Here is a 26,453-nt window from a genome sequence, read left to right on the forward strand (position 1 = left end):
ATCAAAATTGCCACCATTCACTTTTCTATACTGAACATATATTACTCATGGAGTAAAAGCAAACATACTAAGTGGAAAAAAGTAAACTGTAAACCAACACTAGTCTGTGATCTTCTCCTCTGTCTAGAAAAGAAATATGCATATGCATGTTTATACCCATACATCTACAAAGCAAAGATAGGAGTGTTTCTAAACCAGTGACAGAGGAGACGGGGGGGGGGGGGGGGGGGGGGGGGGGGGGGAGGGCAGAAGAAAAGGCAAGGGCAAGAAGTGAGACGGGAAAAGTGTCAAGGCAAAGTTTGCCTTAAAAAAAAATCTGGAGTTTAGATTTCATGTATTATACAAGAAAGGAGGTGTTTTTTTTTTTTTTTTTTTTTTTTTTAGGATTTTATTTATTCATGAGACACAGAGAGAGAGAGGGGCAGAGACATAGGCAGAGGGAGAAGCACGCTCCCTGCGGGGAACCTGATGTGGGACTTGATCCCAGGACCCCAGGATCATGACCTGAGCCAAAAGCAGACACTAAACCACCGAGCCACCCAGGTGCCCCAAGAAAAAGGTTTAAATAAACACTTACCATCAGGATCTAAAACCCACGTTATAAAATGATTATTTGCTTGGTACTGAATTACAGAAGTTATTTGATAAAGACAGCCTTCAAAATGAAATGAATAGTGCTGCAAGTCATTACGTGGCAAGCCTTCCACAAAGTGCAACATGAATACAGGAGATACTCTGTGGGAGAGAAAGGCAAATGAAGTCAAACAAATGTAATGTCCTGTGCCTGTTATACAAAAGATGATCTGAAGCAAGGAAGTCACACATAATACTCCCAAGGCTAACTGCACTAATTTTTCTTGAGAACCTCCAGATGTGTGCCTTAATTAGAAATGGAGAACTCACTCTACAAAGTATGTAACAGTAAACCCTTCTCAGAATGGTATCAGTGACAGTTGGAAGCCATCATGCAATAAGGTTCTAACACAGACCATTAAACAAAAATTGCTCTGTAAGCTGCAATGCTGCTTTGGCTTAAAGAAGATCTCTCTGTAACATAACTACTCTATAAAATCACAGGGAAAAATCCAGACTTTTTAGACTTTTCTTGGACATCTAGTGCCCAAATGAATTACTTTTATTAGATAGATAATAGGTAATATGTGAAGCAAAGTAACAAACCTAAGACATTAAACATTTTAAAAACCTCAACATGCTAATAATTTGGCCTATTTCACTGTTATCTCAGGAAGCAGACAGGTCCATCAAAGTACAACTTTTACTTAGGAATTTTAATTTGTACCTAAATAGAGAAGAAAATACAACATACTAGTTGATTTACTAGAAACTTTAAGACATCCATCATTTCAAAAATACACTTTATGATTACAGTAACATGACAAACCAGAACATATAACCCAAAGATGTCCCTCAAATAACCAAATTTAACAAAGCTTTCAGGATTTAAGAAAGATGTCGAAAATATCTCTTTTCCTAATATTTAAACAACTATCAAACTTACTTAGCTTATCAAAGTTTATTCAGCTGAAATGAACTTCAATGTCCAAAATGCAGATTATTCAGTGACAAGGAATGAGTAAGTTATCTCTTGTCAATCATTCTGTTAGAGGAATAATCAAGTCTTCAAAATTTAAGTACCTATAAATAAAAAGTCCTGTAAAACTGTCTATAATGCTAACCCGTTTTTTTGTCATACCTATTTAATTGATCTAAGATACCACCAATTATAACATATACCACTAGCGAAGAAAACTGCCAACTAAACTCTATCATGCCATCAATTCTTAGATGTACTCCCATTTCAAATATGTTAACATGTAAAGAGTGTGCTTTTGAATCAATGACCCACAGTGAAATTAGAGATAGGTTCTCACAACTGGACATGCAGGCTTAGGCACCTGCCTGACTCTATAAGTACTAATACTTAGTTCTCTTGGTCTCATATGATACCTTTTCAAGATATCTTCTGAGGCCAGTTACTAAAACATTCTTTTGTTGATTCCTAGACTATGCAAACTCATAAATTTCCTGCCTTCTTTGTGTAAGTTAAACATGGAAAGTGTTAAATAGGCAACATTTCTTTCTTAATGGCATATTTTTAAAAAATGGAACTTATAAACGATGGCATCTTGGATTCAATAAAATAAAGCATATGCCCCCTCCTCATCTAGTTCATTTTTTTTCAGGGTCCCCTAGACTCTATCTAGTGTCCCTTAAAAGTCACAGGTTCCTCCTACCCATAATTCCAGCTGATCTCATTTCCAGCCACTCAGCTGAGAGTAGAACTTACTCCTACCTTAGCAATAGATATTGTTCTCAGGCTGCTGCTTACCCATAATGCCAGTCATGTCAAAGATGATGCTCAGAGCTGAGAGGATCAAGTTAGGTACTGACTCAACCATAAAAAAATTGGATGGGACAGGTTAACAGAACTGGAAAGAGAGTCACAAGAGATTTCAAGCTAAGATCCATTTGTATTCACCTCCCTACTTGAGATTAAACTCCTCTTATAAGGATCTACTCTCAGGAAAAGAGAAAACAGAAAATAGGGAAAGCAGCACACAGGAACTGTGCTAACTGCCCTGCTACCCACAGACAGCAGGGAAACACCAAGTCCCTGTCCCACAAAGAACAGCCACAGTCTCATGTGAATAGCCAAGAGGACTAGTGTTTTATTTTTATCCTAACAAATGCAATGTAGTAATTCATATTTTAGAAAATGCAATTTTAACGATGTGAATATATGTATTTCTGAACCATAAAAATATAGGCTTTAGGTAAAAAAAAATCTGCAAATGTAATTTTGAAATCTCCTTAAATTTTAGATCTAATTACATCACTGAATGATTTCATATTTCATACTGACAGAAAAATGAAAAATATGAGTAAAATCAGACATAATTAATTAGAATTGGTTCATATTAATTGTAAACAAAATACTTCTTCAGAAGTATTCAACTCTTCAACAAAGGTTTACAACTGTATTCTTTAGAAGTAAGTTCAAGGATCTCAGAAATAATATAGCATTTTTCTTGCCACACAATAAAGACAATAAAGACTTAAATTAAGAAACATAATTTTAATTATTTTATGTATAAGTACTCCATCCAAACTTTCATGACACTTTAATACGGTCTATAAACACAGAAAAGAAACATCTAATTTCTCTTCCTACCCTCTCCTACCCTTTACAGTCGTTAAAAAAATAAATAAAAATCACTGTTAAAAACGAAGTTTACATAAATAAGCTTTTCAAATGACAATCCAGCATAGTGTATGACAAGACTCCTAGAAGTGGTCATGGCAGTAGTGAGGTTCATTTTAAGAGTTTGTGAAGTAAAATTAAATCAGGTTCTAAGTTGGTGCTCCACAACACCATACTCTGAATATAATTCCTAAATAATTTACTTAAAGTAGAAGATGTGAACTTGTTAGATCTCATTCACCTGATTTATCAATGGACTCTTTCTAATGGGAACATATTAGAAGTGCAGATTACCTGAGACAAAGTGTTCAGGGAACTTATACTACTATTAATTTTTAGAATGCTATAAGGTTAAATTATGCATAATATCATGATGGACCTAATTACTTTTAAGTTATCCTTAAAAACGATATTAAATTTGTTTCTAAATTCTATTAGATATCAACAAATCAAGAATATGAATTTCAAAGTAAAAAACTACAGAGGACTTTATAAAGACCTTGTCATTTAATATTTAAATGAATTTTACATACTAGCTCAATTACTTTTGAATATAGTAAAAGTCCAAACTATAAATTCTGCTTATAAATTAGAACTCTAAACACATTTCACATCGAAACACTTACACCTAACAGATACATTGCCAGATCAGAGCATGAATCTTTAATGTTAAATAAAGCAACATATCTGTATAATGAAAAATTTTATCTTGCAATGCGATCAATTAACAGATAAAACAAAATAGTAGTATAATTTTATCTTCAATGCTGGGGCTTGAGAAAGAGCAGATATAGCTGTTAGATGAAATCACATACACCAGGAAGCTCCAAACAACCCAACGGTCCAGTATAGGATGGCAGATACCCACATCTTGTTGCCCTTTTACTACCTTTTCATCAAGGACAAGGCTTAAACAAAAAAAGGCTCCTGTAACACTTCAATCTAAAAGTTTGAAACCCCAGACAGCCACGAAAGACTATGGACCTCAGGTTAAAGGTTCTCCTTTTCTTTTCCACTCAAATGCTATCAAATGATAGTGAATGACCAAAAAAAGGAGGGTAATAAACCAAAAGAAGGAAAAGGAGACATAAGCAAACAAGGAAACAAGTATTCTGAAGGCAAACAGCAAGCAGGAAAGCGGTCACTTAGCAGACTGGATGAAGTGATGACATGAGTGCTATGGAGTGGGCACAATGATGAAAAGAGCATATGTATACCCCACAGATCCCTTGAAAGACTCAATACTGATAGGTGACAAATGAAGAATGTGGGGTTAAGGCCCGGATATAAAAACTGGGATTGTGACAGAATGAGTGTGTAAAGAGCACTCCCATGCACTAGGCACGGAGAAGAATCAGTATAACCTTGAACACTGAAGCAGCAGCATAAAAAGTGGCAGAAGAACGGTTTCTAGAAAAAAAGAGGTGGGTGGGTGGGGAAGAGGATTCAAAAACTGTGAAACGCTTAATTGTTTGGAAAATTTATTGATGGGTGTGTGAAGAATTTGGAAAAAATTCACAATGCATAAACAATGCAAATGAAAACACAAAGAAATTAGTAATTCCAGGAAAAATTAAAAGTTACAAAAGAAATGAAACATAACCATGTATACTGCTTGGATAGAGATGGAATATATGTATATTTATAATAATAAACAGTACTGATTTAACAAAAAATGTAATCCTATAGGAAAGAGGACAGGGAGGGGCTACAGAGATGGGGCCCAGGTGTTAGGTGTAAGGCCCCAGTCCTCCACTACTATAAAAGAAGACTATATAAAGGTGGAAGAAGACTGTATAAATGTGGAATGAGCACACTGTTCTGAATTGCCCAAGTAAATACTACCTTAAAGGTGTCAAGTGGATGCTTAAAGGAGAGGAGGTAGGAGACGCACTGCTCTTTTTTCCTTGAGTCTGGGCACTGTTTTAGTACAGACTGAAGGATTTCCTGTCACATCCTCCAAGAGCATCAGAAAAGGTAAGAAAAGGTTAATGTGCCTGGTTTTTCAGGACACCAAATTATACCTCCAAACATTTCTTTACTGCAGAGTCAGAGGTGAGGTGACTAAACATGAAGGTTACAAAGGATGTCTAAGTGTGTGTGAGTATATTAACAAAGAGAGACAGACAAACTGCCTATAATGGAACTGACCTCTGAGTTTAAAATATGGGGCTTCTGGTGGTAGTTTTGGAGCAAGTAATTCCAACCAGTGGTCCCACCAAGGACAAAAAGAAAAGCTGGCAAAATATAATAAAAACACATCTGCTCAAAGGCAGCAGAAAGCTTATAAGAAGATGAAGAATTAGCTTGGGTTCTGGGAGAAGATAGGAATTCAGACAGATGAGCCTGTGGTTCATCTTTGAGTCATCTTAGTTCTTGAAATTAGATTAAGGGAATCACAGAATTCTAGTGACTCCAGGCACTTGGCAGAGGAGAGAAAAACTGGAAGATTAATATCCTTAAAGGGAGAAAAAAGGTAAAGGAAAGAAAGGCACCAGTAGAACAGGGTCATACAATCACCCCAAGACAGGTCTTCATTGGTATTTTGTCTGGGACAGTTTGCTTAGTGGCCAGAATAACTATGTTATTTAACTCAAACTTCTGAAAAGTAGGTTATAGTCATTACTTTCAATTCTACACACTAAATCCACCTTCATTTTTGTTCTAAAAAGAGTAAGGCAATTTTAACTCACTTTTCCAATATCATTTTTCTTATCTGTGACTTATTGCTGCAATTGTTACATGGACCAAAATGGGCAGCATTAAGTGGGTGCCACTCAGGGATGACATTTGTAAAAGTGACCAGATTCTTCATATATCTGCCAAAAAAAGAGACAAACTTAAATTCATTTAAATTCATTTACATTAATTTAAATCAATGCCTAAATCTTGGTTTATAATATAATAAATATAATAAATTCATATGCCAATGTTCCTTCCAAACCATAGTAAAGCTCTCTGTGAAGACTCTTCACAATAATTATCTCTATTTTTTCAGCTGTAAGATAAAGAAAATGTTCAAAGCAGGGTTTCTCAAGAGCAATACCAATGACATTTTACACTGGGTAATTCTTTGCTGTGAGGCACTGGTCCTGTGCAGAGGATGTTTAGCATCATCCCTGGCCTCTACCTAGTAGATGCCATTAACTGCCTCCACCTAGTAGATGCCATTAACTGCCTCCAATTGTGGCGGTTAATGGCATTAGCTCCAAACACTACCAAATGTCTCCTGAGATACAAAATAGTCCCTAGTTGAGAGCTACTGTTTCCAAAATTATTAAGAGCTCATTCCTTCCTTTTAAGATTCACAATCTGGCTATCCATATTGACAACTAAAAAGGCATTTACAAATATATAATCAGGAATACATACAACTTAATTTTCTTAATCTTTAAAAAATTAGAATACCAGTTGTAATTGTTTCACTGGTTACAGAAGTTTTAAAATTGCATTTTAGCCTAAATACTTGACAGCAACAGGCACCTAGAAAGATGGTATTTAAAGACGTACACTACATCTCAACTGGATTCCCTTTAATAAAAATACCTTTAAAAGAGCAATTAATTACCAAAAAGACACTAGCTTTTTTTCTATATAATAACAAACACTGATCAATCATAAGTGACATAACCACAGACTGCTACAAATATACCAGTTCTCAGGGAAGCTAACATTTTAAAAGCAAAGGGGCATAATGTTATCACTAAAATGGAATGACTAATTTATACCAAATTCTTGGTTCTCAGAGACGATGACTGAGTAAAGGCTCCTATTTTTTGATCTATAAACAGGAATTTGTCTCAGCAAATAAATGTTAATTGCACCACATGACAGCGAACATTTTTGAGCACTTACTACGTGCAAAGCAGGGTACTGTGCTGTGCTAAGCACTCATCTCCCAAACAACCCTAAGTGGCAGGTACTATTCTCTCCATTTTATAGACAAGCAAAGTGAAATATAGAGCGTATATCATTTGATGACAAATGATAGACCTGAGATTTGAATATAGGGAATCTGACTCCAAACACGTTTTTAACTGCCTCCAAAATATACTTTGTAAATAAAGTAAAATCTTAAACTGGGCCTAAAAACAGCAGCATAAAACCATGAGTTTGCTGGATATTCTCCCATCAGATTTAGTGGAAACAGATTTAAACTATGATATACTAAGATGTATTTAATGAAATGCCACTTCATTTTAGCTTTTCCTCTTTAACTGTTTTTAGAATAGAAGAATTAACAAACAGCAGCAAACCCAATTGGCCAGTAGTTTCCTTCCCTTGAGCCCTCAGAGTTTTTTTTTATACACCTCCAAAATGCACTTAACATTTTGCATCTAAAAGATCAAAAATAATTACTAAGTCACTGACCTTCAATTACGTGTTTATCTGTTATCTCACTAACTTTGGCCAGGATACAGATTATTTTTCTGTTGAGTTCCTAGCACACAAAATATACTCAATGAAAAGCTGTCAAACAACTCAGATGTGGATTTTGAAAAAGCTGTAATTAAGCTGCTTTTAATCAACAAATTTGTTTATATTATTTAAAATCCAGGTGGTGATTAAGGAATATACAACAGTCAGCAGGAAAGTCTGAGGCCAGGAAACCTAAGCCTGAATTTTGTCACTTAGTAGTGTGTCACTTTGGGCCTTAGGTATATATTTAACCCCTTTTCAAGGTTCACATTTGTCTTTCCACATTTATCAGATGAGGAAAAGATCAATGATATGATATGAATCAGTGACACAAGACCAGGAAATACTCGTTCTTATACTCATAAAAAATTATTTAAGTCCTAGGTATGAGTGAAATGCTTATTCTTACTCTCTTCTAGTGATTTTGAGCTAAGTGGTAAAAAGTTTTCTGGTTCTGTTACCTGCATACCAAAAATAATCTCAATTTAGATAATATCTAAGCAATAGTTTCCACTTACATTTTTATGTAATAATTTTAAGAAGTTCTAAATTTTCTAATTTGCTAGTAGGTAAGAAAAGAGGAAAGGACTGAAATAATTATCTCTATTATAGTAATTTGAATAAATGACCAATAGAATCAGTTTGGTAATCTTTTTAACTGCCAGCCAGCAACTTTCTCTGTGCAATGAAAACTTTCTCTGACTCCTCTTCCAAAACATACTCTCCTTATTATATGGTCAGTGTATGGAAACAAAAGAAATCCACTGCCGCTTTCTTCTCACACGGTTCTTCCCAAGTCCCAATCTCAGAGCATTAATGACTGTGTGTCAATCACGATCCCTCTAATCCTCACCTAAAGGCATGAGAGAAGGAGAAAGTAGGCTGAGACAGCTCACATGCAAGAGGATTCTGCTGGTGGCTGGTCTCATGGAGGACTAGGAGAGCCAAAGTAACCTCTCAGGACTATTGCCAGATTCTGGAAGCCTAAAATCAGTTTCTACCATGATAAAAATGTAACCAAACAAAAACCCTAGTTGCTAACACAGAAATAAACAAAACCTATCATTTCAAAGAATTCTAAGAAGTATTCTAACTCAGCAGGGAATCTAGAGGGGGAGCTCTGAGAGGAATGTACTACTCTTCCCATTTGTCCCCCCTTCCACTGCAAAACTTAAGAAAAAACTCTTACTAATTAGTAATCTAGGCAAACCATGGTTTTTTTATTCTTCCAGTTTAAAGAAGCAAGTAAACTGTAGTTTCTGGGCATCAAATTTTTCCTTTTAATCTTAATGGTGAGGAGACTTCAAGATATGGAAGGAATTTTACGGAGCGCAGAAGGAACCACGGTGAGAGCAGTGCTATGAATGGAAGTGAGTTTTATTCAAATTTTATTACTTGGAACCATTTTTAATAAAATATGTCCATTTAAAAAAAGAGAGACTAACCTATTTTGATACTTGTGTCCACATTGTGAACAATCAAAATTCCATGAGAAAGAATACATGAAGAGCTTTTCAATGAGGGGTTCCATTTTTAAGAGCAGGGGAAGTGCAAACACGGGACTTTCCATATCACCTTTAAAAAGAAAGGGAAAATTATTGCTCATAATTAACTCAAAGAAGTAAAACAAAATTATTAACTTATCTTTTCTCACTATATTCACAGTACAAATATATGCAAAAATATATGACAGAGTAAGTTATGCACAGTTGGGCAAGGGGGAGTTTTTAAGAAAAAAAAGTTTTTTAAGAGAGAGCACAGGCACATGGAGGAGAAGGGCAGAGGGAAGAGAGAGAGAGAATCTCAAGTAGACTCCCACTGAGCATGGAGCCTGACGCAGGACTCAATCTCATGACCCTGAGGATGACATGAGCTGAAATCAAGAATCATACACTTAACTGACTGAGCCACTCAAGACAGAAAAGACCTAAAAAAATCTCCTCAGATCTATTTTAAAGTTTTTCTCCAGGAAAAAAAAAAAAAAAAAAAATCCTCACAGCTTGAACAGCCCTAGAGTATAAGACAAAATTGTAATATAGGATTATAAAAACAAAATAAAAATATACAAACAGTTCACCACAAATACTAAAAACAATATATCTATCCAGTTTAACACTGCAGAATAGTGTCAGAGTGGACAAAACCATTAAAAAACCATTTCTAGGGACGCCTGGGTAGCTCAGCAGTTGAACGTCTTTCAGCTCAGGGCGTGATCCTGGAGTTCCAGGATCGAATCCACATCGGGTTCCCTGCATGGAGCCTGCTTCTCCCTCTGCCTGTGTCTCTGCCCCCCTCTCTGTCTCTCATGAATAAATAAATAAAATCTTAAAAAAAAAAAAGCCATTTCTAGTCCAACTCTCTTGTTCTGCATGTGGAGAGAACATGATACACAGGGTTAAAGGGCCTGCTTCAAATCACCCCACTGCTCATCTACCACTCTTCCTAAAATCTTTTAGGCTCATCTTTTAATAATTGAAATTAGGGGCATCTGGTTGGTTCAGCTGGTTGAGCATCAGCTCTTGATTTTGACTGTTGTGATCTCAGGCTATGAGACAGAGCCTCATGTAGGGCACTCTGAGTCTGCTTGAGAGTCTCTTTCTCTGCCCCTCTCCCTGCTCTCTAATAAATAACTTTCTCTCTCTAAAAAAAAATAAATAAAGTTCAATGACTTTAAGACTAGAGAAGATCTGAATTCTGGTGTCATTAAAACAAAAACTGAACCGTGAATCAATCCAGTCTTCCAGTTTTGAGATCAACAGACATTTTTTTATTTTTTTAAAGATTTTATTTTTATTTATTCATGACAGACACGGGGGTAGGGGTGGTTGCAGACACAGGCAGAGGGAGAAGCAGGCTCCATGCAGGGAGCCCGACGTGGGACTCGATCTCGGATCTCCAGGATCACGCCCTGGGCCAAAGGCAGGTGCTCAACCGCTGAGCCACCCAGGGATCCCTCAACAGGCATTTTAAATAGGATTTACATTCTACTCTTGTTTTCCAATTTATTTCTCACCTTCCTGTCCCCAGGGGAGCTTAGCTGCCACTCTACTGATTCAACCCTAGAAAGAATCAGAGTCCTTCCCTCCGCTGCCTCCCCTGGGACACTATCACTTCCATGGTCCAGCTCTCCCCCTAGCCTGGAGTGACAGTAGCCTGGAACATGGCCAGGAGGAGTCACCTTGGCAGGACTCAACAACAGAGCAGGAGGTGTTACTGCCTAAGCATGCTCTATAAATACCAATAGTTATTTTAACAATCACCTTTGTAGCGACTCTTCCACCACTACTTTTGTACAAAAATAAAAATCAAAATATTTTTTATAAATAGAAATAAATACAAATCAGTCTCCTAAACAGGAACACACACAGTAACAGCACACGCAAACTATTAAAACAGCACTTAATATAGCAGGAGTTTGTAATAGTTACTAGCATTTAAATCTTACCCTAAATATGAATTGAAAAGTAAATAATCTACTTCATAATGACAACATAGAATCTTCAGGTCTAAAAATACATATAATTCTCAGTGAATCAAAATATGAAAGAAAAAATATAATAAAAGAGCTCAGAACAGTGTTAAGTTATATGCCTACAGATTTTAAGGAATTTATCTAGCTCCTAAATGGATCCTAATTATTTTTCCTTTGTTTACAAATTTTATGGGTATTAAGCATAAAGCATCCACTAGAGAACATATAATACCAATTAATTCCAATTTTTATAACCTCCTGCTGCAATTAGTTAAGTGGTTTCTTTGCCTACAGTATCTTCATCCCAATGCCTACCCAACTACTAGTTTGCATATTTCCCTAAAATACCATCATTTGCCATGATACAAATCTTTCAGTGACTCTCTGCTGTCAAGTTTTCCCTTCTGGTAATTGCTCACTAACGTTTTCTGGCCAATTTTCTATCAATTTTCTTTTTTTAAAGCAATGCACAGAATTCTTTACAAGATAGCCAGGATTTATCTCCTTGTTCTATCTTTACCCAAAGGTTTCAAACTTCAATGTGATCATATCTACCGCTATTTTATGTAACTTATTTAAGAAACGCTTCTCCACTAAGTGGTATAATATTCACCCATATTTTTTCCCTAAGTTCTATAATTCTGCTTTTCCATGTTTATGCCTTTAAATAGGCTGAAGTTTCTTCTGATTACAGTGTCAAGTAGGGATCTAATTTCCCCCTTGTCAGGAACCAACTGTCCCAGCACCATTTACTAGACAGCTTTTCCTTTCCCCACTTACCTGCATCACCACCTCTGTCACATGATATGAGGTAATAAGCAAAAGGAGAGGGTTTACATCTGTACTCTATTCTGTTCTACAGTCTGTATATCCCTACACTGGCATACATATCTCAAAAACTAAATTACTCTTTAAAATTACATAAATAAGCACAAATCACAACAGTATATTTTTCCTTTAAAAAAATTAGACATTAGAAAGAAAAAACTAAATTGAAGAGAGCAGTTGCCTTTGTGGGGAGGTAAGGAAGAACTGAATGGGAAAAAGTACAAAAGGGGCTTCACATGTATTTGTAATATTTTATTTCTTAAACTACAGGTAGGGGGAACAGAAAAGATGGTTTATAATATACTTTTTAAAAACAATAATCAAAATGATACAATGACAGATCTTAAAAATTTAACCAACACTCAATCAGTAGACTCCATTCCTCTTTGTTTAGAACTTGAAAGTACATGTTAACATTCAGAATGAGAACACATACAATATAGGTTTTTAAAATGTACTCCAAAGCAAAGATTACATTTCATTAGTAAGATCTTCTGCTCTAACACAGCACCTATTAACTACTGAATGAGTAGTATGAACACAAACAAGAGAGGAATTCTATTGTATTAGAAGAGCTGTATGCTTGCCCAATTGCTATGATTGGAAAAATAATAATTTAAAAATTCCTTCTCTGTTACATAGAAAACCAGGCCCAAAGCCGCAGTGGAGCAAGATGCAACCATGTCCCAAATAAAATTATAAGGGCTAAGAAGAGTGCTGATTCAGACCTGGGGAGAAATCACTGTTTAATTCAAATGGGAACTGGAGTAGGGTCCCTGAATAAAACATATCAGGTCACTCCAGGAGGGAAAGGATACCTGCAAAAGGCACCACGGGAGCCCTGGTCTATACTCTGGTAATCTTAGGGAAAAGACTCATTTTAAATGAATATACACCCAACAGATCAGTGGTTAGGGGTAAGAACAGAGGCTGAAGGAGCCTGAAGAAAACTTTTTTGGTAACAGAACTGTTCTCTATATTCTCTATTATTATTATTCATTTGAGAGAGAGAGACCAAGAGAGCACTATCAGAGGGAGAGGGAGAAGCAGAAACCCTGCTGAGCAGGGAGCCTGACATGGGGCTTGATCCCAGGACCTGGAGATCATGATTTATACTGAAGACAGACGCATAACCAGCTGAGCCACCCAAGAAACCACACAGATGCTCTCTCCCAATAATCTAATTACCCAAAGTAATAAAACAGTATTATATTTTCTTATAACGTAAGTACTTCTTTATGGTAGATGAGTAATACAGTAATAAATTTTACAAATTACTTACCTAAGGTGCATCTAAGCTGAGGCTGAAGCCTAATGAAAATTTCATCTCTGACTTCATTTAGACAGGCTTCTATCTTTGCAAATATTTCTGAAGTAAGTTTTTCACAATCTCCATCTAAAAATGAAGTACATATTATTAACTTATCAATCTATATCTTTCCACAGAAAATTAAAACATTACCAAGAATGTAAGTTCATCACAGTCAATAAATTTTGCAGAGACAAAATGGAAAACACAAAATTTCCTTAATTCTCATTCCTCTCTCTGCGCTATACCATATATTGCCTTAATATTCCCTCAGCCCAGTATCATTAGTACCAAATGCATGAGCCAGAATCAGGGCTTGAGTAAATCTCAGTGAAAGCCTTTCTCATCCAAATAGCCACAGGCCTAGTAAAAGAGCTACATATTCAGATATTCTGCCTATCCCTGAAATAAATGAAGCTATGTCTTTACATGTGATTATTACTCATTTTAGAGACAACATCTACCCATTTATTTCTTTGTATAACTTTTATTACCTCACATGAATTTGCGTCATTAAAAACTTTGTGGGTTAGTTATTACACTCCCAACTAAACCACAGTTTTTATTAACCCTTATCCTACTACTAGACATTTAGGTTGTTTCTTTTCTCACTATTATAAATATTACCATGATAAACATTTTCTAGGCACATATTTATCCATGTTTTTGTTCATTTCTTTAGGATTAAAGTCCTCAAAACAGAATTAATTGTTCCAGAAAACCAGCCCCCATATAAATCTGACTCTAATTATTCTTTTTTTTAAAAAGATACTATTTATTCATAAGAGAGACAGAGACAGAGAGGCAGAGACACAGGCAGAGGGAGAAGCAGGCCCCATGCAGGGAGCCCAATGTGGGACTCCTTCCCAGGTCTCCAGGACCACACCCCGGGCTGAAGGCGGTGCTAAACATCTGAGCCACCCAGGCTGCCCTAACTCTAATTATTCTTAAGCTACAAAAGATTTCACCAAAATCTATTACAAATAATTCATATAGCCTGATCATACTCTGTTGATCTGTTTTACTATGAAACTATCTGTATTCTCCTATAACAAGAAGTAAGCATTAACCAGAATTTTTATTTGACCATGTCAAAAAAGGAGAAAACTATAAGCTTCAAAAACAACTTAAACAAATGCAATTACAACCAAGTTACAAAACTACAATTATTCTGCAAAAAATTAATATAACTGAACATACAACATGGTGAAATAAAGAAAATTAAGAGCATACTCACTAGGGTAAAGAACTGCTGAATCATTTCATTGTCTTGGGTTTACCAAGACTAATACAACACTGTATGTTAATTATGGTTCAATAAAAAAAGAAACAAAAAATAAAGTGGCTATGCTTTATAAAAAAATATAATTAAAATTAATTCAATATTCAAGTCAAAATTTGAACAAGAAATATGCTCTTCTGTAATCATCGACTGAACTGTTACCTAATTCAGTAGAGGTTCCTGTAATTATAGAGAACAGGAATACACAGAAGAAAAGGCAAAAGCAAAAATTCTTGTGAAAAACTGAATTTTAAAACTTAAATTAAAAAATTTAATCTCAAACTCAAACAGAGCATTTCTTATCCAACAAAATTATAACTTTAAAAAGGTCTATATTCAAAGGTGATCTGAGTGCTCTGGGATGTTTTCTTCTACATATGAAAATGGAATTATATGTTGATACAACCCTTCTGGAAAGCCATTCAGAAAGACTTTTTATATTTAAATTTTATTATCTCTTGTAGGATATAACCAGCAATGGATCCAAAGGATATGAATTATTTGTCACAGTCTTTATTCATAATTGCAAAAATAATAAGTACCCAGAATGGTCAATAATGGGAAAACAACATACAGGATTTATATATAAATGCACAACCCAAATCATGTTGAATAAAGGTAAGGATTCTTGCCCTACTAGATAGCAAGACCTAAAAAGCCACAATTAAAATAGTGTGGCATCAGTGCAGGGACAGAAAAATGGTCAACAATGGGGAACCAATGTACAAGATTTACATAAAACACTGCACAACCAAAAACAAATTGAATAAAGGTGAGGATTCTTCTACTATCAGACAGCAAGACATCAATAACCCTGGTAATTAAAATAGTGTGGTACTGACACTAGGATAGATAAAGTAACCAAGAAAACACATGTTTAGAGTTAATGAACAGCTACACACATATATGGAAGGCTATGTAACAAATGTGGCTTGGCAGATCAGTTGAGGAAAAAAGTGGAGATGGAAAGACTGGCTAGGCAATGGGGGGGGAGTGGAAGGGATCATTATCACATACAAAAATTAACTTTAGGTGAATTAAAATTCAAGGTCAGCAACAAAACTTTATGACTTTCCAGTGCAAATAGAGCTGAATGGCTTTCTAATTTTGGAAAAGACTCCTTTTAAATGTCAGAAGTAGGGATCCCTGGGTGGCGCAGTGGTTTAGCGCCTGCCTTTGGCCCAGGGCGCGATCCAGGAGACCCGGGATCGGATCCCACGTCGGGCTCCCAGTGCATGGAGCCTGCTTCTCTCTCTGCCTGTATCTCTCTCTCTGTCTCTCTCTGTGTGACTATCATAAATAAATAAAAATTAAAAAAATAAATAAATGTCAGAAGTATTACTAGCTACAAAAAATTAACAATTTCTGTACATCAAAAGATATCTTTATAAAAATAAAAATGTAAGATACAAATTGGGAGATTTAGCAACACATATCTGACACAAAGATAGCAACAAAGACATAGAAGCTCAAGTACATGACAATGAAACAAGTCAGGATAAGACACAAACAGGCATTGCACAAGAGAGGAAACATTATCAATTCTACACTTGAAGAGCTATCCAACCTCTTTAAAATTTAAGCAAGGCGAGAGTTGGGGTGGGGGGTAAAGAGGTGAGGGAACTAAAGAGTACACCTGTGATGAGTACCAGGTGATGTATGAACTGCTGAAGCACTGCACTGTATACACCTGAAACTAATATAACATTATGTTAACTGGAATTAAAATAAACATGTAAATAAAATAAAATAAAATTTGGGAAAGGCAAATCAAGACCACAAACCATTCTGCATCATTCAAATAGCAAAATTCTCCAAGTGTGAAAATAACCAAGGGAGAATATATGGATCAGGAAGATCTCTTACACATTGCTAATGGGAGTATTGATTGGTACAACCAGTTTGGACAAAATTTGCCATTATCTTGTAAATCTGAACTTAAAGCCAATGATTTAAGATTTTATTTATTTATCTAAGAGAGAGCACACATGCACACACTAACATAAGCTGGGGGGAGAGGGAGAGAGAGAAAATCTAAAGCATATTCTGCTTGAGACCTCTGTCCAGGTCCATGGGGCTCAATTCCACAACCCTGAGACCAAAACCTGAGTTGAAATCAAGTCAGATGCTTAACTGAATGAGCCACCCAGATGCCCCAGAGCCTATGCTTTGATTCTATTACTGTGGTATACCCAAGAATAGTTCTGGAAGCACTATTTATAATGGCAAACAACTCAATGACAAGTGAATGAATAAATATACTGATTTATTACAAAATGGTTATCTATAGCAATGAAAAATAAGGAACTACCAATTCAAGCAGTTTCATAAATAAATATTTATAAAAAGGAAAAAAAGGGGGCACCTAAGTGGCTCAGTTGGTTAAGCATCTGCCTTCAGCTCAGGTCATGATCCTGGGGTCCTGGCATCAAGGCCTGCATTGGCTTGCTGAGCAGGGAGACTCCTTCTTCCTTCTCCCTCTGTTGTCCCTGTTTGTATACTCTCTCTCTCTGTCAAATAAATAAATAAATCTTAAAAGAAAAAAAAAAAGGTCCCAGGGACACCTATGTGGCTCAGTGGTTGAGCCTCTGGCTCAGGTCATGACTCCGGGGTCCTGGGATGGAGTCCTGCTGCCTTCTCCCTCTGCCTTTGTCTCTACCTCTCTCCCTTGTGTCTCTCATTAATAAATAAATACAATCTCAAAAAAAGAAAAAGGTCCCAGAAAACATACTGTACAACATTCTTATAAAATTAAAAACAAAGTAAAGCAGGCAATATGTTGTTTAGCAATACATATGGTAAAACAAAATATTTCAAAAAAGAAGAAATTATATAACACATTTCTGGTTAATAATTATCTTTGGAGGGGAGATGAGAATGGGATGGAGAAGACCACACAGGTAGATTAAGTTACTGGAAATATTTTAATTCTTTTGGGTTGGGAGGTGGGTTCATGGGAATCCTATTGAAAAAAATTATATATATCCTTTATTGTGAATAGAGATTCTTGGAGTTGTGGAATAGGGAGCGATTTGTAGCTGTATGTTCTCCAATTGTTATGAGACAAAACTGAACATTAACTTCTTTAAATATAAAAGATAAATTATTATTACTAACCTTTAATTCCATCCAATTGATTGGTGTGCAGAAGCTTATTAGCTTGATTATACTTCGTAAACAACTGCCAGAACACAGAGTCCTCATTAGGGCACAGGGCAGTCGCAGTGTTTTTTAACCCTTCCAAGTGTACCAAGGCTGACAGAATACAATCTAACCAACAGAGAGCATTAGCATTTTTCCATTGGACACATAAAGACTGGCAAAGTGATGTACATTTGCTCTCCAATGGCATTTCCAGTTCAGACATGCATCCTTCATTTTGAGGAGAAATCCCTCCAGTTCCAGAAACATCAACTGTAGAAGGATATCCTTCAGCAGCCAAATCAATAGTATCAGCCTCCAAAATCTCAGTCTGTTCCAAGGAATCAGCTGTCCTAACTGGATTCTGTGGACCAGTCTGTGGTAAATCAGGTAAGTGAGACGAGGTTTTATCATATGCTTCTCCATTATCTTTGCTGTTCAAAACTTGTTCACCAACAGTAACAATATGATTTTTAGTCTTTTTGGCATTTGCTAAAAGAGATGCATCTTTACACTTGGTTTCCAAGAACTTTCTTTTTTGAGGCTTATTTGGAGTGTGACAATCTTCCAAATCAGGAGAAATTAAGTTATTAAGTGATTTAGAGCCCAAAGGATAGATGCACTAGAAAGAAAAAATAAAATGATAAAAACTATAAATTCAAATAAGCTTACGTTTTATATTAGTATCTATGTCATAAAAAATAGAAAATTTTAGCATCAATACAATTTTACCAATCTAAAATTAAATGAACCAGGGAATAAACAAAATTTAATCAAAATTTTGGCTCCCTAAAGCATACTTTGCCCTAGTTAATTTGAACAATCAAGGGTTTAATCTGATCTACACTAAAGCAGCTAACAAAGAAAACATACGTACCTCTGGTTTAGTAAAAAACCTAACGTTGAGTGAACTTACAAATCTCAACAATTTAAGGAAACATTCTGTGATGGGTGCTATTCTTTTTGGGAAAGGTACACTGCATAACATTAAAAACTGGAAAAATATTTTCATTTTAGGGGGAAAATATTTCAAATAAAGAAATGTGCATTTGTAATTTCCATGTTTCTTAATTTAAAAATTGAATATTAATCTGAGAGCACATCTACATAACAATTTTTATATCTTTACTGGACTTAGAGGCAAACTGGCTGAATTTTAACAACTTCATCAAATCTCATTATCAACACGATTTCAGCCAAATATCAAAAGTATAGACAAATCACCAAAATAACCAATTTTCCCCAAATTGGAAACTAGGAAAATATTTTAAAAGACAAATTCAAGAAATCTACGTACTATGTGTCTTCATTTAAAATAATGCCTTCTTCTATACAAGCATGGTAATGGCAACTGCTACCCTGGTGGCCTCTAATGAACTGTAGAACTAACCCTCCTGCTATCCATGCCCTGGTAGAGTTAAGCCCCAACTGCATCACTTGGGGCTTAGCCATGTGACCAGCTCTGATGTGATGTTAGCAAGCATGATGCACATGGAAGCCTGATAAGCATGGACTCACTGGGCTTGTCCTTTTGGAGCCTTCCTTCGGGAACACTCCTTAAAGAAACTTATCCATCATACGGTGAGGAGCCCAATTAGCCTCATGGAGAGACTGTCATGGAAAAGAACTGAGATCCTGGCTGACTGCTAGGGCTGTGTTCCAAGTTGGTAGCTATGTGGACATTTTAGGTTTCCCAGCCAACAACAGGTGAAGTGTTAAGAACTACCTGGGCAACCCACAGAATAATGAAGAATAGTAAGTCAAGCCATTAAGTTTTTTTAGTTAGTATGTTTTGAGCAACCGATACTGAAATGTGCTAAATCCTTTTTTTTTTTTCCTAAATCCTTTCTTAAAGTAAAGCTTCTTCTATACAAGTGAACACTATATTCATAATATTGTACTTAGGAAATTCTTTAGTTTCACAGGATAAGTTCTGGATTCTTCTCACTGTTACCAACTAGTAGTACACTCACCATCAACTAACAACTTGACCCTCAACTTTATACCTTGAGATTATTTCCTAAATCCTACCATGTCAGAAAATAGAGAACATTTTAAAACAGCAATAATTTTGTACTCATAGTCACAGACAGGTATATATCCAAAACAAAAAACAAAAACAAACAAACAAAAAAACAAAACGAAAGCAGGACCTCAAAAAGGTATTTGCACACCCATACCCATTGCAGCATTATTCACAATAGCCTATAGGTAGAAGCTACCCAAATATCCATGAATGGACAAATGAATAAAAAAATGTGTATATACATACAACAAAATATAAGTCAGTCTTAAAAAGTAAGGAAATCTGGTCATAGGCTACAAAATGTATAAATATTGAGGACCTTATGCTAAGTAAAATAAGTCAGTCATAAAAAGACAGATATGGTATAATTCCACTTATATGAAGTACCTAGAGTAGTCAAATTCATAAAGACCAAATGCAGAATGGTAGTTTTCAAAGAATAGAAAAGGAAAGCTGTTATTCAATGGGTACAGAATTTGAGTTTTTCAAGACGAGAAAGTTCAAGAGATCTGCTGTATAATAACGTGAATACATCTAACACTCCTGAATTATACACTTTAAAAAATGATTAAGATGGCAAATTTCAGTTTCTTTTACAATTAAAATTTTTCTAAAAAACAAAAACAAAAAAAAAATCTTTATCTCAAGCAGAGTCAAGATCATAGTGTGCACATCTTATCAGTACCCCGAATTAAAAACAATAAACAATAAAAGGGCCGTTGGGGCTGCAAAATTTAGTGGCCTAGATGGTTTCCCCCTATATTATTTGAAAATGTCTTAACAGACTTTTCTATCTATAATTTGTGCTCCAGTCATAGGGACAATTTAAAATACAATTTGTCCTTGCCTTGATTTTCCCTTTTATAAATTAATGCTTTCAGATTTTTCTCTTTATACCTTGACTTTAGCTACTACTTTGTATTTATAATGAACATATGCCATTTTGGTAACTAGAAGTTGTTAGCCTGTCTTCGAAAAAAGTAAAGTCATAAAACGATAATTCATATAGCATTAATTTTTCCATCTAGCCCAACCATGCAAGAGCATTTAAAATCTAAGGCTGAAAAAATCTAATGCTGTCTCTTTCATGGTTTTTGAGCAGCTTAAATACATTCCCGTTTTTATTCCTATAAAACAGAAAAAGGAAAACATTGCACATTACCTTATATTTGGAAAATCAGCTATAAGGTATGACTAAAAACAAAGTATAAAAATATTTACAAAAAAATTAACTTACATTTATTTTACAAATGAAAACCAAGAAAATGAATGTTTTCTTTGATGACTTAACACTAACAACTTCAGAGCCTTATAAATTTCATGTTTTAAAAAAACTAAATATTCCAATAAAAGACTAAATAATGTAATAATAAAAAATGAGATAAAACTCCCTAGAGTTTTAAAAAACTTGAGTTTCGGGATCCCTGGGTGGCGCAGCGGTTTAGTGCTGCCTTTGGCCCAGGGCACGATCCTGGAGACCTGGGATCGAATCCCACGTCGGGCTCCCGGTGCATGGAGCCTGCTTCTCCCTCTGCCTGAGTCTCTGCCTCTCTCTCTCTCTGTGTGTGTGACTATCATAAATAAATTTTAAAAAATTAAAAAAAAAAAATTAAATAAATAAATAAATAAATAAAAAATAAAAAACTTGAGTTTCAATTTATTAATTTGGAAGCAGAATCTCAATCTTAGTGCTTTTTTCAAATCAAGAAACTTCTGATGAAGAGGAGTTTCCATTGTGGTTCTTTGCAATTTGGTAAGTGAAAGAATGTTCAATGAGCTTCAAATTTTATAACAAAACTCAAAAGAAATGAACAAATTGAGTCAAAGGTCTCATAGACCAAAGATCAGTAAACTCTACCTGTAAAAGACCAGATAAATATTTCGGGCTTTGTGAGCTAGTCAAGGTCTCCAGCATTACTACTTAAGTCTGCCATTATAATACAAAAGCATCCACAGACAATGCAAAAATGATTCCATATGGCTTTATTCCAAGAAAATATTTTTATGGACACTGAAATATGAAATTCATATAACCTTCATGTATTATAAAATAGTATTTTCATTCTTGCCTAATTATTTAAAAACATATTGTTTTTAGCTTGTGGGTATCATATAGAGTTTGCTGACTCCTGGTCTAAACCAACTACTTCATAAAATATACACAGGGCTCTTACTGATTAGAACACTTTCTAAAAATTAGAGCAATAATTACTTTAAATTTTTTTTTTTTTTTACATCTGTAAAGTATAAACTTAAAATCCTTGGTTATATTATTATTTTCCTCATCACTTAAAAAAAAAATATGCTCCAAAACTAAAAATGCAAGTAATACCTCTAACTTTAACAGCCAAAATCTATGGCCCAAGGACAGGGACTTCTTTATTACAGCAGTCCATAATTAAAGAACTCTACTGAAATATTATACATTGGAAGAGGGGAAAAAAGTAGTTTTCTTCTAGAAAGATTTCTCTCTTTCCCATATTTACCATTCTACAACTTTGTTCTGAGCTAGTTAATGAGTAAATTATGTAGTCTATTTGGATAAGCTGTCAAACCCCCTAAAATCAAGCCCTCTCGTTGTTCAACAGAGCCCACTGTCTGCTTCAGAGATAGCTCTCCAGAAATTCCGTGACACTTTCTATTTTTCCCTCTCCACTGGATACAACCAACAAACGTGTTATTTTTCCCAACTTAAAAATTTCCTCCTCCAGGTACCACCTCACATCTGTATTTCTCAGTTTCTCCTCTCCGGTTTTCTATCACTAACTCCAACCAAGTTTTTACCTAATACTTTACTGAAACTATTCTCCTCAAGGTTCTCAGTGATGCCCACAACACTCCAGCCAATGGTGAGTTGAATCGTCATTCTCCTTGAGTTGAAGGTAAATAATTTCCTCCTTAAATATTTTTTTCATTTTACTTCCAGGACAAAATACTCTCCTCTTTCTGGGTTTACTTCTACCTCACTGTCCACTTCTTCTCTCACTCCTTTCCTAGTTTCACTTCATCTCTTCAATTTCTTAATGTGGGAGTGTAACAGGGCTTAATCCCTGGATCACTATCAATATTTCTAGGTAAGCTCATCCACTCTCATGGTTCAATTATTTACATGCTGATGACTCCCAAACTCTCTAACCTCATTCTCAACCTAATACCAGACACATAGATCCGACCACTTCTTTCTTTCTTTTAAAAAAAAAAAAGATTTTATTTATTTATTCATGAGAGACAGAGAGAGAGAGAGAGAGAGAGAGAGAGAGAGAGAGAGAGAGGGAGAGAGAGGCAGAGATACAGGCAGAGGGAGAAGCAGGCTCCACACAGGGAGCCCGATGTGGGACTCGATTCTGGTCTCCAGGATCACACCCCCAGCTGAAAGCTACACTAAACCGCTGAGCCACCGGGCTGCCCCGACCACTTATTTCATATACCTTTGAGTATTAGATACCTATCTCAAGCTTGACTGGTCCTAGCCTGACCATCCCCCCACCAAAATCTTTCTCTTTCCAAAGTCTTTCTCATTTTAGTAACTGGCAACTCCACTCTTCCAATTATTCAAGCCAAAAATCTGGTCATCATCCTTGACTCCTCTCTCTTCTACAATGTATCCCAGTCTTTCAAGAAATCCTTTTTGCCTCTACTTTCAAAATAGATAGATAATCCAACCATGTCCCATCACTTAAGCCACTATTTGCTCCTCATGGAATACTCTAATTGCCTTCCAACTAGCCCCCCTAACATCAGGTTTTGCCCATTACATATACTTTCAACACAGGAGCCACAGTGATCCTTTTAACATGCAAATCAGATTATGTCACTCCCTCTCCATTTCAGTCATAGCAAAAGCCAGACTATTTTACAATGATCTCTAGGACTCTACTTGGTCCAGCCCCCTCCTCATTATTTTCCTGACCCATCTTCATTACTGTATCACTTACTCAGATCCAGCTCTGCTAATTTCCTTGCAGTATAACAAACACACACAGGCAACCTTTACTCTCTCAGGGCCTTGTACCTGCTACTCTCCCTGCATGGAATGCTCATCCATCCCACATCCACATGACTTGTTCTCTTAGGTTTTGCTCAAACGTCACTTTCTCAATGGAGAGTTCCCTCTACCTCTCTATCTAAAATTGCTAACTACCCACTCCCTAACACTCCAGTCCCCGGGCTTGACTTTTCCCCATAGTACTTTTCATCACTTCACACACAAAAAATATATTTTATTTATTGATTTTTTTTCCCATCTAGAATAGAACCACCTTCTTGAGGGTATATTTTTTTGCTTTATACATTGTATCCTATCCACTGAGTGCCAAAGTGGTGACACTCAAAAAAAAAAAAAAAAAAAGGTATTGAATAAATACAAAAAGAAATTTATTTCTATTTGTAAGAACGTCTGGGATTTTCTTCAAGTTATACCCAGCAAAAATATCTATCACAAACAGTATGATTTAGTTTAGAATTTTGCAAACTGATCGTTAGACTCATCTCTGCAAGTTAAAAACCTCTGTAATTCTGGGTCAACTCTACTAAATTTGGCATCTGGGGGTAAGACCCAGAAATTTTTAAAAAGTACTCTAGGTGATTCTGATAAACTGCTAGTTTACTTATAATAAAACATCTGAAATTAGAAGACTATACTCCAATTACAGTTCAGCCACCTTATGTTCCTAACCCTCTGTATCTGATTTCTTATTCATAAGATGGAAATATCTACCTTTCAAAGTTCCAAGAATTAAACATGTATATAAGAGTTTCATAGTGGCACCCGGGTGGCTCAGGGGTTGAGCATCTCTACTTTTGCCTTAGGTTGTGATCCTGGGGTCCTAGGACTGAGTCCTTCATCAGGCTCCCCGAAGGGAGCCTGCTTCTCCCTCTGCCTATGTCTCTGCCTCTCCCTTATGAATAAATACAATCTTAAAAAAAAAAAAGTTTCACAAATTGTCAACTATGATAAAATATAGATTATGCAATTTGATGAACTCCTCTAATAAAATTTGTACCACTAGGGGCACCTGGGTGGCTCAGCCAATTAAGTACCTGATTTCAGCTCAGGTCATGATCTTGGGGTCCTGGGATCTGAGTCTTGCATGGGGCTCCCCACTCAGCAGGGAGTCTGCTTATCCTTTTCTTTCTGCCTCCACCCCCACTTATACTCTCTCTCAAATAAAATCTTCAAATAAAAAAATTATATCATTGGATACAAATTCTATAGTTAATTCTAAAAGACATTTAAATCTTTAAGTATATAATATTTAGAGATTAATAACTTTTCTAATTAAGTTCCAAAGTTTATAAACCAGAGAGATTAAAGGATAACCCTATATACCAACAACTAACAAAGACTCCCACAAGGTTAAAAAAAAAAATCCATCTTGAAATTTTCTCCTCTCACAAGTCTAATGATAATAAAAACAAGTATCTTCATGCAGTAACTGAGGAAAAGTAACAGGAAATATTTAAAACTGTATACTAGACAGATGTAGAAACTCTGATTATCTATGTATTAAAAATATACAGTCTAAAATATACAAAACAAGTACAAATTTAAACACTGAAGGAATAAGAAAAAAGCTAAAACCTTAATACTATCTAAGATTAATACTTTACCTGCAGATCCTCACACAAAAAGATAGATTCTTGAAAACTAATTCGGTAAGTCTTTAAGGCTTTTAACTTTCCTTTCTCTCTACAAGCAGGGCAATACCCATCTGACGGGGCTTTAGCTGAATCATAATTCTAAAAAAGAAATAAAGTAAATTAAAATATAGACATTCCTAGATTGTAACAAATTACAAAAAGTTAAATGGAAAAGTAACCAAGAAAAAAAAATACAATTTTCACCTGAAAGTGTCCTGGCTACATATTTTAAACATGACAAATAAAAGAAATGCATACAGGCTTTAAATACAGCTTTTATTCCAAAAAGAATGTATCATAGTTTTAAATCTTAAATTTTAAGTGTTAAAAATAGCATCAGTTTTATTTGCAAGAAAAAAAAAAGTAATGTCAATTGTGAGGGAAAATATATGTACCATATTTTCAGAGAATAATAAACCACAAGGTCTATGTTTTATTTCTACTTTCACATATGAATAAAACACAGAGAGGTAAATACATTAATCTTTCGCCATTGCTGTAAGATTTCCGTGGAAGATACAACTTTTTAGAAGTTAATTGGTAAAATTAAAACCGAGTTTAAGTCTCAAAAAGAGGAGGGAAAAAACCAACTTTGCACTGAGGCAAAAAATAAGTTCACTAACTTTTCCCAAATACCCCACCATGTGGAGTGAAGAAATCCCTATATCAGTCCCTGGTCCAATCACTGGCAAACCATTTCCAATCTTCGGGAAATCCATCATTCCGAGTCATTGGCTAATTTATGTCACTTGAAACATGTCAATATCACTAAGGATTTTTTCAATGAACCCTGGAAAAAAAAAAGTCAATAGACAATTAAATAAAAATCCTATTTACTTTAAAAAAGAGCTATGCTATCTTATAAGATGTATATATACTAAATAAATTTGAAACTATACACCCCAAGATAAACATATTCTAAAATTGTAATCTTCAACTGAAAACCAATTACCTATATTTACTTATAAACCTAGTAAATTTGTTAGAAGATAGCAGACTAGCAATAAAGACAAAGTTTCAGACTCATTTCTATGCAAATTTATTAAAACTTATAATAAAGGCAAACTATTATTTAAATTAAAAATTATACTGATCAGAGTAAAAAAACCCAAG

General features: G+C 35.3%; 1 protein-coding gene across 5 annotated transcripts in view; it reads right to left on the reverse strand.

Annotated features, from left to right (window-relative positions):
• Nucleotides 1-26,453, reverse strand: part of USPL1 (ubiquitin specific peptidase like 1) — a 33,341-nt gene that overhangs the window by 3,765 nt on the left and 3,123 nt on the right. For 4 of the 5 annotated variants that reach the window (XM_077868206.1, XM_077868207.1, XM_077868208.1 and 1 more), the window contains exons 2-8: nucleotides 25,964-26,130; nucleotides 25,311-25,439; nucleotides 17,651-18,296; nucleotides 13,225-13,338; nucleotides 9,088-9,217; nucleotides 5,917-6,042; nucleotides 578-735 (exon numbers count right to left, since the gene is read on the reverse strand). In XM_077868206.1, coding sequence (XP_077724332.1) covers nucleotides 578-735; nucleotides 5,917-6,042; nucleotides 9,088-9,217; nucleotides 13,225-13,338; nucleotides 17,651-18,296; nucleotides 25,311-25,439; nucleotides 25,964-26,062 — 1,402 coding nt within the window. In that variant the 5' untranslated portion in view covers nucleotides 26,063-26,130. The remainder of the gene's footprint in view (nucleotides 1-577; nucleotides 736-5,916; nucleotides 6,043-9,087; nucleotides 9,218-13,224; nucleotides 13,339-17,650; nucleotides 18,297-25,310; nucleotides 25,440-25,963; nucleotides 26,131-26,453) is intronic. The other variant, XM_077868210.1, reaches the window with a different exon arrangement.

This window comes from Canis aureus, chromosome 24 (assembly GCF_053574225.1).
Source record: "Canis aureus isolate CA01 chromosome 24, VMU_Caureus_v.1.0, whole genome shotgun sequence".
Taxonomy (NCBI): Eukaryota; Metazoa; Chordata; class Mammalia; order Carnivora; family Canidae; genus Canis; species Canis aureus.